At 45.8% G+C, this 16,555-nt stretch overlaps 1 protein-coding gene across 20 annotated transcripts in view; it reads left to right on the top strand.

Annotated features, from left to right (window-relative positions):
• Fam13b (family with sequence similarity 13 member B) overlaps positions 1-16,555 on the top strand; it is a 68,349-nt gene that overhangs the window by 7,829 nt on the left and 43,965 nt on the right. For 3 of the 20 annotated variants that reach the window (XM_076554944.1, XM_076554938.1, XM_076554932.1), the window contains exons 1-3: positions 8,383-8,708; positions 14,536-14,702; positions 16,268-16,459. In XM_076554944.1, coding sequence (XP_076411059.1) covers positions 16,303-16,459 — 157 coding nt within the window. In that variant the 5' untranslated portion in view covers positions 8,383-8,708; positions 14,536-14,702; positions 16,268-16,302. The other 17 variants (XM_076554940.1, XM_076554934.1, XM_042264278.2 and 14 more) reach the window with 11 other exon arrangements.

The following is a 16,555-nucleotide window of genomic DNA, read 5'->3' as shown; positions in this document are numbered from 1 at the left end:
ACCAGACTCTCTTTCTCTGAGACAGGGCCTCACCATGTAGACTTGCTGGCCTAGAACTCATTGTGTAGACCAGTTGGCCTTGAACTCCTAGAGTTCCACCTGCCTCTGCCTCCTGAGTGCTGAGATTAAAAGCATGTGCCACCACCCCTGGCTAACACTCTTATGAGTTCGGTGAGTGTTTTCACAGTAGGGGTCTTCAGCTCCACCCTTGCAGTAGGACGGCAGTGAGCAGTTGGCCATCAGTTTGCTACAGGCAGGGCTCCGATGAGAGATGGATGAAAAGGAGTCCAGATGGTCAGATTCCAGACCTCAGGGCCTCTGAGGAAGGGAAGGGCTCTGCAGAACGGTAACACCATTTCAGGCGAAGAAGGCAGACAAAGTTTTATTGTTTTGTGAAGGTCACAATCTGAGCCTCTATAAACTTTGTTTCTCCTCCATGGATACAAGGAGAGGGAGAAAAAGAAAGGAACATCTATTCACTGGTATTCATTTAACTTATTTATTTCTAACAATGTTGTTAGATTGTAGAAAATAGATGATCTTAGGCATTTCACCAAGAAGCCAAAACAAATTTGTCTGCAGCAAATGCTCACATTATTGTCATACAAAGAATTCCAAATTATTAGGCCCAAACTGTGGACTTGGCAAAGACGAGCATTACTGTTGATTGTTCCAGCGCCTCCAACTTGATGCGGCTGGCACCAGGGCTCTAGGAGTGAATATAGCCGCCGGAATCCACATTGTGTTGACTTTGGTCCTATTCCATAGCCTTTCTATTTCAGAGGGATGTATGATGAAGCCTTTTCAGGGCAGAGATCACTAATACTCTTCCCCGGCACTTCATAATTAGTTGCTCAGGAAATATGCATTAGGACACAAATGACACAAAGGTTACCTTGGGTTGCTAAGAGCCAAACAGTGTCTGCCTTTATTTTGGGTGCTGGCGTGGGATTTGTACACTCTGGAACAGTCCCTTCTCTTTGCAGCTAGTAATGTTGTTTTGTGTTTATGAAGAACACACATTCTTGCACTGGTACAATGGTCCTGGGCAAAGTGGCCCAGACAGACTTCTTGTGCATCCCTCGGAAGAGGCAGCAATGTTACTCTAACGGTGAGTGCTCCTCCTTCACTGGAGGACTAGTTTGGATGGGGTCTTAGTCTTGCGAGCTAAGTTTGATGGACTGGCATAGCCTTCCACTGCTCTTGGAGAATCAGAGCTGACAGTCTCCTTCCCCATTTGGGAACGCCTCCATCCTTTCCCCAGACTGCTTGTTTTCACATCCGTATCTAGAGCCTTGCCTTGTTCTACAAGCAGGCAGTGTAACCACTATTCTAATTAGGGAAGATCATTTTTTTTTCTTTTTCTTTTCTCCTTTCTTTTCCTCCATTTCCTTCTCTTGCCTCCCCCCTCCTCCCCGCATTCCCAGATAGGGTCTTTCTAGGTAGGAAGACTAGGTTTGAACTCACTTTGGATCCCAGGCTTGCAGTGATTCTCCTTTCTCAGGTTCCTGAGCACTGGGATCAAAAGTGTCTATCACCATGTCTAGCAAGAAGAAATGCCTTTGAGGTTCAGTAGATTTTAACAATAGTACCAAGAAACCAGGTGTGGTCCAAGAGTTTGGGGGTTCTTGGTTTTCATTTGAAAGCAAATTGACTAGGGATAGGGTATACAGGATACAGTTCTGGGTTGATCCCCAGAATAAAATAGGGCCAGGTATGGTGATGAACACGTTTAACCCCAGCATGGCAGAGAGAGAGAGACAGAGGGGCAGAGGGGCTGGGGGTAGAGGGGGAGAGAAAGAGAGAGAGAGAGAGAGAGAGAGAGAGAGAGAGAGAGAGAGAGAGAGAGAGAGAGAGGCAGAGAGGCAAAAGGATCTCTGTGAGTTCAAGGCCAGCCTGGTCTACATAGCGAGCTCCAGGACAGCCCTGACTACATAGAGAAACACTGCCACAAAAAGTAAAGCAAAAACAAACCAAAAAGCACATAGCCAGACAGATGGACACACGTTTGGTGACTTCTGGGAAGAATTTTCACACAGGGACCTATCCCTAGCAATAAAGATCTACAGAAGCAAAGTACTTCCAGAAATGTTTTCTGGCCCCAGAGCAGGAGAGGAGCGGAAAAATACTACAGCACACTGTTCATTGAGCACCATCTGGTACACCAATTCACATTAACTTTCCTATTTTGCCGAGAGACCCTCAGGACTTGACCGGAGCCATAAGGCTACTAACAGGGTCTAGAACTCAAATGCAAGGTTTCTTATGCTAAGTTCAGTATGTCTATGCACTAAATGGCTGTGTGTTTACCTTTTGAGTTATAGAATCGGGGATAGAAATGTCTTTTTGTGCTTGATAACTCCTGTGGCTCATTTCTTATTAACATGGCTCTGAAGACATCAATGGCAATCTTGACTGAGCAAAACTGAACCCACTCTAGCACTCAAACAGCTTTGGGGCTGGATGAGACCAGTAGGGAGCAGGGGGGCAGTCAGTTCTGAGTTTCCTCTTAGCAGGCTCAAGCCTGTTCCGTCGTGAAGGACTCAATTCTACCATATGAATGGAAGGAGTCAAGAGGTCTCTTTTCGTTCTCTGCCTGGGTTGTAGGTGACAGGGGACACTGACACCCCAGGCAGACGTATGACCCTAGGAGGCAGAAGCCTGGCATCCAGGACATGCTCTCAGCTGCAGCAATCATTCACCCCCCTCCAGTGATCTGATGCCCAGCCTTACCTCTGAGATACACATTCCCTGAGTTCAGAGAAATTGGACGGAATACTTGTTTTACTGTGTTGAAAAGTAATCTCAAAAAGAAAAGGTGAAAGATAGTCCCTTTCTAAGAATAACTTTCCTCATCTGGATTTACTTGAGGGCTCCTTGGAAACACATAGGCTTGCTCACTTCTCATCCTGGCTAAATAGTTATAGTTTCGACACTAGAAATGTATCAAAACATGAGTTCTAGCCCAGCATGACAGCATACACTTGTAACCCCAACACTCAGGAGGTGATAAAGGCAGGAAGATCAGGAGTTTAGGGCTAGCCTGGTCTACAAGAGACTGTCTCAGAAACAAAAGACCAAAAAAAAAAATCAAACCGAGCCATGACTTCTACACCTATATATAGGTTAAGCATTCAAAAGAAAAAAGAAGAATCTATGTAATTTTGGGACATGACTGTCAAGCTTATCGAACTGTATTACACCAGAAGCTATAATCTCAGCCAAGGGAGATGGCTTACCTGGCAAAACTACTCGGGGTCAAGTGTGTGAACCCCAGGACCCATAGTTTAGAAGGAAAGAACAGACTCCCTCAAGTTGTCTCTGACCTCCACACAGGTGTGTGCCTCCACCCCCAAGTAAACCAGAGTAAAAGAAGTTACGATCCTCACTGTGGAGCAGCCTGTGCTGTGTACGAGATTCAGCAGCACCCTTGGTAGTTACTTCTGGGTCTGCTCCATGTTTATCTCCCAGCTACATATCTGTACACTGCCTCCAAACCTCCTGGTTGAGAACTGTTGTTTAATTAAAGATTTATGTATTTTGCATGTGCTCGGGAAGGGGGTCGGTGTGCTGTGGCGTGAGCGTGGAGGTCAGAGGTCAACCTCGTAAGGTCGTTCTCTCCTTCCACCTTTACATGGGTTCTGGGGATTGAACTCGGGTCACAAGGCTTGTATGGAAGCATCTTGACAGCTGGTGAACTACCGTTTTAAAGGAAGTACCAAGACATTACAGCTCTCCCAGGGGCACCCTTTTTAGAAATTCTAGACAACAGCAGGACTACGACACTAACTATAGTTAGTTAAAAGGCTAAGTAAGAACTGCCGAGGATTTCTTTGGGGACTGTGGCGGTATGCGGCCATCTTACCAGAGGCAGGCATCTATCTGCCTCTCACCTCCAGCAGGTGACAGGGGCCCTCAGGGGACCACTCAGCACTTGCCGTGTTGTTCTTGCAGTCAGAGGGCATGGTGGGCTTGTGTGTGACTCCCAGGGCTGACAGCTATTCTGACAGCAGAGTGGAGGAATGCTGAATCCCAGCTAAGGTGGGACTGCCCTCCCATGTTTGGGTAAGTTCAGGTGAGCTTCCTGTGGTCTCAGTGAAGGCTGTACAGAGATACCACGGTCCGACACATTTGCAATAGCAGCAAGTTCGTCCAGACACTGCACAGCTGTCATACTAACATCAGTCATATTAACTCTACAAACACTTTACTGCCACCTGCAGGAAAACCAAAAAATCACACACACACACACACACACACACACACACACACACACACACACACACCATGGAGGACTGATTTTGTACAATGATAAGGGTTGGTCCAGGACCTTACGTCTTATCCGATAGGGCAGGCCCCCACAAAGATGAACAGTCTTCAACAAGTGGCTGAAGGAGAAAGTAAAACTTTTGCTAATACAGCGATTCTGCTCAGATCAAGGGAATTGGGGGTGAGAAATGATGGGAAAGACAGGTAGGTGGTGCTGGCCTCTGAAGTTATAAAAATGCCCATCAGGAAAAGTCAGCTTTAAAGGTCTAAGCCCGGGGAGTATTAACTGATCACGTGAAGAAAGACCTTTTCTGCTCCTTTCTTTCTTCTCTCCCCTCCCTGTGGCTCTTGCTAGTGAGGTGCAGGAGGAGGAGGAGGACTCAGAGGCTTAGAGGCTGTGTTGTTGGGAATCAGCAGGCCTGCTGTCCCCAGCGGGAGACGTGGGAAAATCTTCACCTTTGGTGATTCAGCCATCACAGGACCTTCTGTTCTTAAGGGAATCACAAAACTCATGGACCTTCCTTGGGTTTTCAATTAGGTGGGTGATCTATTGCCACTGTACAAATTCAAGGGGATGGCAAAAGAAAGTTTTTTAAATGAAAGAAAAATGTCACTGTGTGTGCATGTGATGCCAGAGGACAACTTTGGGGAGTCAGTTCTTTCTTGTCCCCTCCACTTTGTTGAGTCAGGGCCTCTGGCTTCTGCTGTTCTGCCACACCAGGTTAGCTGGCCCCTGAGCTTCTAGGCGATTCTCTGTCTCCGTCTCTCATCTTGATATAGCAGTGTTAGGATTACAGATGTACCCAGCTGTCTGTGGGCTGTGGGGACTGACGCAGGGTCTCAGGCTTATGCAGCACATGATTTTACCTGCAGAGGCGTTTCCATGGCTAGTCTTTTTGTTGCTTGGTTTGGTTCTGTGAGACAAGGTGCCCTAAGTAGTTCCGGGTTGTCTGTAAACTCACAGTGATCCTCAGGTCTCTGCCTCCCATTGGGATTATAGGCCTGTGCTACTACTTCTGATTAAATTTTTAGTTTAAAAATTATAGCCCACAAGCTTTGCATACTGAACACTCTATATTATTAAGACCCGGAATTCAGCCGGGCGGTGGTGGCGCACCCCTTTAATCCCACCACTCAGGAGGCAGAGGCAGGTGGATCTCTCTGAGTTCCAGGCCAGCCTGATCTACAGAGCAAGTTCCAGGACAGCTAGGGCTGTTACACAGAGAAACCCTGTCTCGAAAAAACCAAAACCAAAACCAAAACCACACCAAACCAAACCAAAGCCAAGATCCAGGACTTTTCTTCTAAGGCAGGTTCCTGAAGATCCCGAGGGAAGATGTTCAGTGAATCAAGTCATAGTTATTTGAAAACCTGTACTTTAATACTAGGATACCTAGAGGTAAGAGGGGAGCTCCCATCTTGGGCTTCACACAAAGCATACTACAGCCAGTTATGCCAAGAGGAGCCTGTGTGCCAAGAGGGGCCTGTGGAAGTGGGGGCCAGGAGGACTTTCTGCTCTCTTAGGCATTACTCATGACTTTTGCTTGCTTATGATTAAGCTTTTGGAGCAGTCATACTGCCCCTGTTTTCCAATCATGGACTCACACACACAAAAAGTAAATAAGGTAAAGGCTTTATTTAGAATGTTTAAGCTGGTGGAATTCTTTTCTTAAAAACACCTTTACATTTATTTATTTATCTACTTAACGTGTGGGTCTGTACCACAGTGTGGACAAGAGGTCAGAGGACAGGCTGGGGAGCTTTCTCTCTACTGTGTGGGCCTTGGGTATCAGACTCAGGCCTGGAAGCAAGAGCCTTTACCTGCTGGGCCATCTCACTAGCCTAGCCTAGCCTGCTGGGATCTTCAATTTTAACAGTTTCATAGGCTTGTGAAATTTTCTAGTGTTTTCAAATCCTCTAAGAATTAGGAAATGTCTCACAGAAATTAACATGGGCATATTCCAAGAAACCATTATTTGAAGAAAATGTTGTGAAAGCTGAAAATACATTGCCTTTATCAATAGCTCCTTTAAACAATTATTAGTTCCCTTAAGAATTTCATACACTGTATTTTGATCTTATTTACCCTTGCCTTCATTCCATCCAGATCCCAACTCCTTCTCTACCCAACTAACCTTGTGTCCTCTTTTTTTCTCCACCCTTTTTTTTTTTTTTTTTCAAGACAGGGTTTCTCTGTGTAGCCCTGGCTGTCCTGAACTCGCTCTGTAGACCAGGCTGGCCTTGAACTCAGAGATCCACCTGCCTCTGCCTCCCCAGTGCAGGGATAAAAGGTGTGCACCACCACTACCCAGTGTGTCCTCTTTTTAAAAATTTAATGTATATAACATATTTAATTTAAAATGTAAAAGTTTATATATATATATATATATATATATATATATATATATATATATATATTTGTTTTTGTTTTTGAGATGGGGTTTCACTCTATACCCCTAGCTGCCCTGGAATTCACTATGCAGACAGACCAGGCTGTCCTAGAATTCAAGAGATTGCCTGCCTTTGCCTCTAGCAAAACCTAAAGTGCCCTGTATTCCAAAGCAGTCTTTCATTTAAGATCAGGCCCGACTCTGCTTCTGATATGGGATGAGATCTGTCAATTTTAGGGTGGTATGGTCACAGACTTGCTAGCCTTTTTTGATTCTGGCTCTCATGTTGTCCAGGCTACCCTCAAAATCACAATACAGCTGAGGATGATCTTGAACTTCTGATCCCCCAGCCTCCACCTAAGGAGTGAATCATGCATGGGCTCTCTTAAGTCAGCTAGTAAAACGTCTTTCTCATTTCCAAAATGAGACAAACCACATTGAAAGAAAAGATACAAGGTTAAATGTAAACTTCATCTTGATTGAGCTACTATGAAAAAGGCTTTAGTCATCAGTTTGGCAGAATCATTTTTTACGTGTGTGTGTGTGTGTGTGTGTGTGTGTGTGTGTGTGTGTGTGTGTGTATACATGTGTACAGAAGCACACGTGTGGAAGTCAGAGAACAGTTTGTACCAGTCAGTTCTCTCCTTCCAGCAGGTAGGCCCTCGGCAGCAGCACCTCACCTGCTGCGTCCGCAATCTTTGCTGGCCTAGTTTGGCAGATTTGGAAACTTAAATTTCACTTGCTCAGGTTTAATTAGGCTTTGAGGAACTAAATGGATAGAACAACTTCAGAATTCAATGGAACCTAATTTATTTATAAATCACACTGAGAATGGACTGAGACTATACAGCTAGATGACCAGTCTTCATGGTGTTCCCTGGACAATCCCATTTCACTGGGGATGCTGAGACAGGCAGACCCCCAAGAGTTCCAGGTCAGCCTGGGCTACACAGTGGACACTCTGCCTCACAAACAAAATAAAACCATTTTTTTTTGTTTGTTTGTTTTTGGCGATGGGGTGGGGGTGGGGGCGGGGGTACTGAGGATTAAGCTGCTAAAGTGCTTGTCCACTGACCTATAGCCCAAAGCTTTGAATTAGGGTTTGGGCCCTGATATTGGGTATATGATCCTGGTCATCAGTACCAGTTAACCCTTTTCTGGACAGAGTGAGAGTCCCACTGCGTATATGAACATTCGTGTGCATGCACACTCACACAAATACTTTAAAGATTTTATTTTTAATTATATGTGTGTTTCTGTGTTTGGTTATGTACCTGTGAGTGTAGGTGCCTAAGAAGAGGGGGCCAGATCCCTTGGAGCTGGAGTTACAGGCAGTTGTGAGCTCCCTAACATGGGCGCTGTGAACCCACTCGGTTCTTCTAGAAGAGCAGAAAAAACTTTAGAGCAGTGGTTCCCAACATGTGGGTTGTGACCCCTTTGGGGTTGAATGACCCTTTCACAGGGGTTGCATATCAGATATTTACATTATGATTCATAACAGTAGCAAAATTACAGCTATGAAGTAGCAACAAAAATAATTTTATGGCTGGGAATCACCACACAAGGAACTGAAGTAAGGGGTCACACATTAGGAAGGTTGAGAACCACTGCTCTAGAGCGCTCTCTTCAGCTCTGCTATATTCTCACTCAGATTCTGTGGTTCTAGACTTCTTGTGGACCCCGCCCTTCAGTTATGACAGCATCACCTGGGCATGAGACCTTTAGGTCACAGGTGATTTCAGTCTCTCTGATGAAGTTTGGGAGCCACTTTGGTCTCTGTAACATTTACAGAGAGATCGTTGCATAGGGTGACTTTTTATTTTTATCTTTGTGGGTTTTTGAGACAAGGTAGTCCAGGTTACCTTAAACTCATTAAGTAGCCTAGGTTGGCCTTGAACTCCCAATCCTCCAGCCTTAACCCCGAAAATGCTGGGATCGCAGGCCTGGGGTACCACATCTGGCTGATTACTTTTCATAAATTTTGTGCCAAGGTCTGTGAATTTTTTTTTTTTTAACGTTTTCCAGGTTACTGACTTCTGACAAAGGCAGGTAGGTAGGGGATTGCGGTGGTTTGTTTTTATTATTTTTGCTGTCTTTTGAGGTAGCTCAGGGTGGTTTTGCTCTTGTTATACAGTCCAGGCTGGCCTCCAACTGGAGGTGATCCTCCGGCCTCAGCTTCCAGAGTGCTGAGATTAGAGAGGGATGCCACCACACCCCTGCGGTGGTTTATCTTTTATAGAAACGACTATAGTTCACCTTGCCAAACAGTGCGTTTTTCTCAATGGAAGTCGTCAAAGCCCTTAACAGAAGAGACGACCTAGTCACATGATTAAGGGTGTGAGGGAGCTGCAAGCTTGGTCTACGTGGGCACCTAAGCAAGGTGCCGGGCAAGGTCACAATGCTTGGCTCGTAACTCCTGTCTTCCTGCCCTGTAGCTCTGGTTTAGTACCAGAAGTTCTCTGCGAGCAAGTGGCCTGTTGACTTCCATATCCCGAGCCCTCCCAGCCCCAGGCTCGGTTTTCTCTCTGGAGTCTCTAGGTCAGGTACTTAGGTAGAGCCGGGTAGGGGTGGGATGGGGAGGAAGGGGCGAGGCCGAGCCCCAGGAAGCCCTCCTCCGGCCCAGATCGCAAGCAGTAAGCGATAACACTCGGGCGGCTTCCTGGGGAGCTTTTGGAAATGCTCACCGCCGGGGCTTCCCGAACCTTCCGCGGGGCTGGCTTGGGACGCAGCCCTGCGGAGACCGGGCGCCCTTCAGTTCCCCTCTCCGTGCCTCCCAAGTCCTCCTCCGAGTCGAGGACAAACCCCCGCGACACCCGCCACCGGGCCGCCCCCTCCCTGCGGCTCGCGCCTGGCCGCCGACCAAGGCGCCCACAAGTGGGCGGGCCGGAGGCGCCGTGAATCCGGGTTGACCGGGGCGCCGCCAGCTCGCCCCGCCCCCCCGCGTCACTTCCGGCCCGGCCGCTCGCCCTCCACCCTGCTCCCCTCCCGCTCGCCGTTAGGGAGGCTCTGCGCCTCAGCCTCCGCCGCCGCCGCCACCACCGCCTCCGCCGCTCCCGTCCTCCCTCCTCTCTCTCTCTCTCCGCGTCCGCCGCCGCCGCCGCCGCCGCCCGGGGTCTCCGGGGGTCGCTACCGGGCTGGCCCCGCGCCACCGCCGTCGCTGCAGCCTCGCGCTCGAGGCCGCCTCGGGAGGAGACCCGCCGGCCGCCGTGCCACTTCGGGCCTCCGTTCTCAACTTGTCGACGTCGCCCAGGGTTCTGGAGAAGCGGCCAAGGCCGGGGGACGGGGCTTCGCGGTTCCAACGGTGGGTTCAACGGGCGGGTGCCCGGCCGTGCGCATGCGCGGCTGGCCCTCCCCCCCCCCTCCTCCCTCCGCGGCCGCCCCGCAACCCCGGGTTCTCCCCACCCCGGAGGTGCGGGGTCGGGGAGACGGAGGCACGGCCCCGGTGGACGTTCGGTCGAGAAGGGGGGGGGGTCCTCCTTTTCTGCTGGGAAGAGGAGGAGGAAGAGGCGGTGGCCCCGGCCGTCGGGGGGTGTGGCAGCCTTGGGGTTCCAGCCGCTGCAGTGCGCGCAAGCCGGGGTGCGCCTCGCCGCGGAGCCTCCTCGCCTGCCCACCGTTCTGCACCACCTCTGTCTGCACCCCACTTCCTTCAAGCTGGGCAGAGGAGGGGGTGCGGGGGGGGAGAGGCTGCGGAAAGTGGTTTATTCCGGGCTCCACTGCGCCCCTTTTTTTTTTTTTTAAGGTCACGTGAGATGAGTGGTTGCTGACTTCCTTAAGTCGCTCAGAGAATACAGCCAAAATTGGGCTGTTGGTGCTCGGGGACCTCATCGAGAACGCCCTCAAGCCAGAGCTGGGCCCGAGGGGTCCCCTGTGCAAGGGCGTCGAGTTTCAGATGGGGCGCCTGGCTAGACAAGAAGTGGAACCACTTGGCACACTCGCCTAGTGGGAATGGTTAAACTCTCTTTGTTTGTAATCAATTAAACCCAAACTGACTTCGAAAAAGTGTTGCATAATTTCATCCGGTTTCCTCTTCGGCCTTCTGGTCAGCTTGGAGGAAGGCAGACTGAAAATGGCAACCACAGCTACAGTATATTTGGCTGTTTAACATTAGCCGTGGCGTGCAAGTCTGTAGGAGATAGGGAAGGATAGTTTTGAATATTAACTTTGTGTGCTTGGGTTAGTGTGAAGTTGTGCCTTCAATCCCCCTACCCCCTTTTGTTACCCCGTACATCTTTGGCCTGGGTTTTCATAAGTACGGTGCACTTAGTAAATACCTGTTTTGGTCATTATTTGCCTTTTAGGTTCCTTCCCTTTATCTTTTTAAATTAGGATATTTTCTCGGTATCTGTAACACTGCTGAAGTTCCTGCCGAATGGAGAAGGGCCTATCTTAGTGGCATTATTTTTCGTTGGATACAGTAACTTCCATTGTAGTTTTTTTTTTTTTTTTTAATTAAAATGTTTTAGGATAGGAAGTGGCAGAATTAGTGATTTACCAGTATTTCCCCACCAATAAAACTGCAGTTCTCTTTTAAGACAGGGTCTCAGGTAACCCTGATTGGCCTCTACCTCCTTATCTAGCTGAGGAATAATGACCTCCAACTCCTGCCCCCTGCCCCTTCCCAAGTGTTGGGATCAAAAGCACACACCGCGCTAGGCTGCTAATGCTTAAAAAAATGATCGTGCGTGTGTGCTTGTATCGTGGCGCACATTGCAGGTCAGGACAACTTTCGGTTCTCTCTCTACCGTGGGGGTGGGTTCTGGGATGGAACTCAGGTCATCAGGCTTGGTGGCAAGTGCCTTTACCCCTCAAGTCTTCTCTCCAGTCTTCAAATTATTTTCAAAGCATCGTAGTAAATTTATACCTAAAATTTGTCATTTCACAGTTGACATACAATTTTAGGTTTTTTGAGATGGTCTCTGTGTATCCCTGGCTGGCCTCACTCAAAAAATCTTACTGAAGCTTCCCAAGTGTTGGGATTACATTACAGGTGGGCACCACTATATCCAACTGTAACAAGTAGTTTTTTCTTCATAGAAGCACCAGGTTTTACCCAGAGCATGTGTACAGTCCCCTCCCCCACCTTCAGAAAAATAATTTGCATGTGCACTTTTTACAGGGCTGCTGACAGTTGACCTCGGGGTTCTGGCTGGCCTTGAACTTGTGATCTCTTCCCTGCACCTCAGTGTTGAGATTACCAGCTTGCACCCCCAGTTTATGTGGTGTTAGGGACTGAGGAGGGCTTTGGGCATGTGAGGCAAGCACTCTGTCTACCGAGTCACATCTTTAGCCTCTCTGCAAAAATGCAGTTTTACTTTAGTGTAAGTGAGGTTTACATGCCATGGTGTGTGTGTGGGAGGCCAGATCCCCTGGAACTGGAGTTAGAGGATTGTAAACAGCTTTGTGGGGGTGCTACAAATCGACCCCGAGTCCCCTGGAAGAGCAGCCGGTAACCACCGAGCTCTCCAGCCCCATTCCATCTTTTGGTAGGTTCTTGGGGTTGGACTCGGGCTGAAGTGTTATCTTCTCAGATGACCCTACCTTGTGTCAAGTTGGCAAAACCAAACAAGTAGCACACTTACCAGCTGCATATTTTTGGGGAAGTGTTTATCTCAGATCCATATTTTTATTTTGTTTTGTTTGGTTGGTTTTTTGAGACAGAGTTTCTCTCTTTAACTTTGGACCCTGTCCTGGAATCCATACCTATTTTTTAATTGAGTTATTTCCTTGTTATTGAGTTGTAGGTGTGAATTTTTTTTTTTAAATTTTCTACATGGGTTAAATCTTTTTATTTGAAAAGCTAACATTTCTTAGCATGAATGAATTACTGCAAATTAATATAATATCCTGTTTTACAGATAAACAGCAAAGAAGCTGATTTTATATTTGAACAAGGTTCTCAGCCTAAATTTAGTTCTCAGCTAGATAACTCAATACCCCGATTCTGATTCTGTCACATCAGTATTAAAAAGGCATACCTGGTTACACACCTTTAATGCTGGTACCTTGGAGGCAGAGGCAGGCATATAAGGGTTCCAGGCCAGCCAGAGCTACATAGTGACACACTGTCTCAAAAACAAAGCAATAAATAGAATCTCCCCATTAAATGAAGACCCCACTTTAATCAATGAATAAATATTTTTCAAAGAATATTTCTTTGTTAATAAAGTATTTTTGTAGCATGCCAAGAATATGGGAGGAGTTACTATTGTAAAAAAGGGAGTGTGGAATGTATAGATGAACTTGTCTATAGTTCGTATTAATGCAGACGAGTGAATTGGGACTTCTCCAAGAGAGAACAGTAAGTTAATTTGTGAGTAGCTGATTTTAACTAGAAATGGGAACAGTGAAGGATTTGGAATAGAGTGTAACACATGCCACTTTAATGCAGCAATCACCCTGTGGCTTCATACATTTTGACAGAACTCGAAGCAGCAGTTTCGGTGAGATCTATATTTGTTAGCTAGAAAGGACATCCACTTTAAAGCTAGTTGCAGCTTGTAGTCACAAGCTCTGAACTTGACCAGTTTTTTCAGCTCAGCGGTTTTTCCTGCCCCCTTATCTCACAGGATGGTTGGAGGATTCCATGGGTAGTGAAGTGGAAAGTGCTGGAAATAATAGCATTGGTTCAAGTAATTGGATTCTAGTTGGGGAGTTCAGAAGTGTGCAAACAAATGAAGTCTTTGTGGTGGAGATTTGCTCAAAGCTCACAAAACAAATAAGGATAGTCCCACCTTTCTTCATTTGTGGAGTTTAGGATTGAACCTGTGGCCTTATGTGTTAGATCAGTGCTTCTTTTGTGTGTGTACATGGGTACATACTTGTGTGCACATGTGGGTGTGGATGCTAGTGTACCTGTGTGAGTTTGAAGGCCAGAGACAGCGTGCAGTGTTGTTCTTGAGGAGCCATCCGTCTGCTTTGGTTTGGGACAGTCTCTCACCAGGAGCTGGGGTTGCAGATTATCCTAGACTAGCTGGTCTGCCTTTGCACCCAGGGACCTGCAGTCTCTGCCTCCCCAGCACTGATGACATGGGCATGCCACCATGCCTGGCTTTTTATACAGGTGCCAGGGATGAAACTGAGTCTTGATTCTTGTGGGGAGAGCACTTAACTCTCTTCATCCCCAAGTTCTGCCCCCCCCCCCTTTTCTCAAAGGAACTTCTTGCCAACTGTAAAATGAAATGAGAAAAGTTTCCATCTCTGGGAACCTATTTGTCTAGAGTAAGTTAGAGAATTCCTCTAATACCCTTTTCTGATTAGAAACAAGTACATTGTAGTTTTATATTAAAAAACAATAAGCTATCCCGGCATGGTTTCACATGCCTGTAATCCTAGCACTTGGTTCCAACCAATTAGGAAGATTGAGAACCATTGTTCTAGTTCCTTAATGTGTTACATCTACGTATGTTATATTTTAGTGTATTGTTTACTACTCTGCTTTGAAAATGCAAGATGACATGTGCTCATGATTGCCCCCCCTGGAATAACAGCTGTGGGCAATGGAAAACAGTTGAGAAATTTTGTGTATTTGAATGATTAGATTTGGCTGGGAGACAGAGGCAGGATGATCTCTGTAAGCTTGAGGCTAGCCAGCTCTATATAGTAAGACCCTTGGGGTTTTTTGTTTTGTTTTTGTTTTTTAAAGATTTTGTTCAGTACCTATCTAGGAATAGTTGCTAGATCCCGTAACCCCAGCATTCTGTGGTGGAAACAGGCGGCTCCTGGGAGCTCATTGACTGGTCACTCTTCCTGAACTGGTAAACTTCAGATTCAGTGAGAGATTCGATCACAGAATAAGATGGAGAGTACTAAGTACCACACACACAAGCACACATAAAGACAGGAGAATTGAAACAGTCGTTTTCTTTTTGTCTTGTAGATTAACTGCTGAAGTACTGATCGAGTTCTGCGTTTCTTCAATGAGGAACTACAGGCTGATCTTCTGCCATAATCTCAAACAACCGTAAATGACAGAAGGATGCTTGCTCAGTGAGGGTAGCTGGTGCAGAAGCCGTTTTTTAACCTTAGGTGTTTAAGTACTCAAAGGTAAGCTTGCTTCGTGGTAATGCTCCGTGAATCTGCCAAGAGTTTCGGAGTTTGCAGTTTATAGCTGCTGTTTAATTCTTTGGTATCAGTGATTCATGTTGTTAGCTGCTATTTGATTAACTTTGAGATTTTGTATTTAGCCGGCACAAAGTACACCAAAGAATAGATGTTGCTTGTCTAAAACTATGTAAATTTATGGTTATTTTCTTATTGGTAAGTTCATTTCTACCATTCCTGAAAATTGGTTGGATTGTTTCCTACTCTTGCTGTGGAGCCCTTGATAGAGCTAATACAGCTGATTCAGTCTTACTTTTTCAAACTTTAGAATCTTGGGATTCACCTTTTTTTTTTTATTTATTCAATAATTATTTATAATATTCATTAATTACATTAATTATATTGATTTATTACATTCATGATATTATGTCCTGATACGACTGGGATTCACCTTTTATCTGGAGTATCAGTACTTGAAAAAGGTTTTCCTTCTTTTAATCTTTTTTCCTTTTGTTTAGCAATTAATTATTTGGACTGCTTGTTATCTAATGCTTCAGATACTGGAGACTCACTTTCTGAGGCATTCTCTCTTTTCCTCTTTACTGGTCTCCATCCTACAAAATGCAGACAGCTATTTCTTTTGAACTAGCTTGGAGGTCTGGGATTTTTTTTCCTCACTGAAAGTTTAAGCTTAGAGCAGGGCGGTGGTGGTACACGCCTTTAATCTTAGCACTTGGGAGGCAGAGGCAGGTGGATCTCTGTGAGTTCGAGGCTACCCTGGTCTACAGAGCGAGTTCCAGGACAGGTTCTAAAGCTACACAGAGAAACCCTGTCTTGAAAAACCAAAAAAAAAAAAAAAAAAAAAAAAAAAAACCCAAAAAAATATTTAAGCTTAGAACTAAACATTTTTCCTTTCTGGAAAAAAAAAATAAGTTACAGCTGCTCATATAGTAATAAATGATTATTCTTGTTCTTATCAGGCCTTAGTTTATAGAGTGATTGATAGCTAGGCATACTATATATGTTTGTATCCTAGCAGTTAGGAAGCTGAGGCAGAAGGATTTTGAGTTTAAGGCCAACCTGAGCTTACACTGAGACCATGTCTCAAAAAAGTCCATCAGTTTATAAAGTGGTTCTTTTCCTGATTACCTGTTTGTGAATTGAGGGTTCATATTGCAGTTTCAGAGATGGACCAGGCTTGGCTTTTACCTAAAACTGCATTACCACTATGCTTTCAGAGTGGAGGTCTTCTTGGGACAAATTTGGCCCTTAATTGTCTTGGGATATTAATGTCATTTTCCAAAAAGTTTTGGATGACCTTTTGACAGTTAAGTGTTCAGTCAGATATTACAGACCAGGTTCTGTAGTAGAGAAAACCTATATAATTACTCTGAGATTTATTTGTAGACTGTATCATGGGCCTGATAACTGGAACATATTTAAATAGATAGTGCACATTCAGGTGTAAAAGCATTTTTTCTTTAATGTATTTACTCATTGCCACCTGTTAATCATTATAGTCTTTTTTTTTTCTTTTTCTATTTTCATTTTTGTCTTTCATTTGGCAGAAAAGACAGCTTTGATTTCTGGCTGCAAAAAAGATATGAGGAAGAGCTCCTCCCCTTCCTTGAGTAACTGCAACTCCGATCTTGCTAACAAAATCTTTGGGATTCCACTTGATGAGCTGCAGCAGGGAGGCCATCCAGACAATGCGGTTCCGTTCATAGTCCGCCACGTTGTGGACTATATTGAGGAACATGGTATACATTTCCTTCCTTTGAGGGCTAGCTTTTGTCGTGAGGAATCAACTACTCCTTTTTGATTTTGGATTTAATTTTTTCTTAGTATGGATAGTG

The sequence above is a fragment of the Peromyscus maniculatus genome, chromosome 19 (genome assembly GCF_049852395.1).
Source record: "Peromyscus maniculatus bairdii isolate BWxNUB_F1_BW_parent chromosome 19, HU_Pman_BW_mat_3.1, whole genome shotgun sequence".
NCBI classification, from domain to species: domain Eukaryota; kingdom Metazoa; phylum Chordata; class Mammalia; order Rodentia; family Cricetidae; genus Peromyscus; species Peromyscus maniculatus.
Note: the sequence above shows the minus strand (reverse complement) of the source record. Positions and strands in the feature narration are given on the sequence as shown.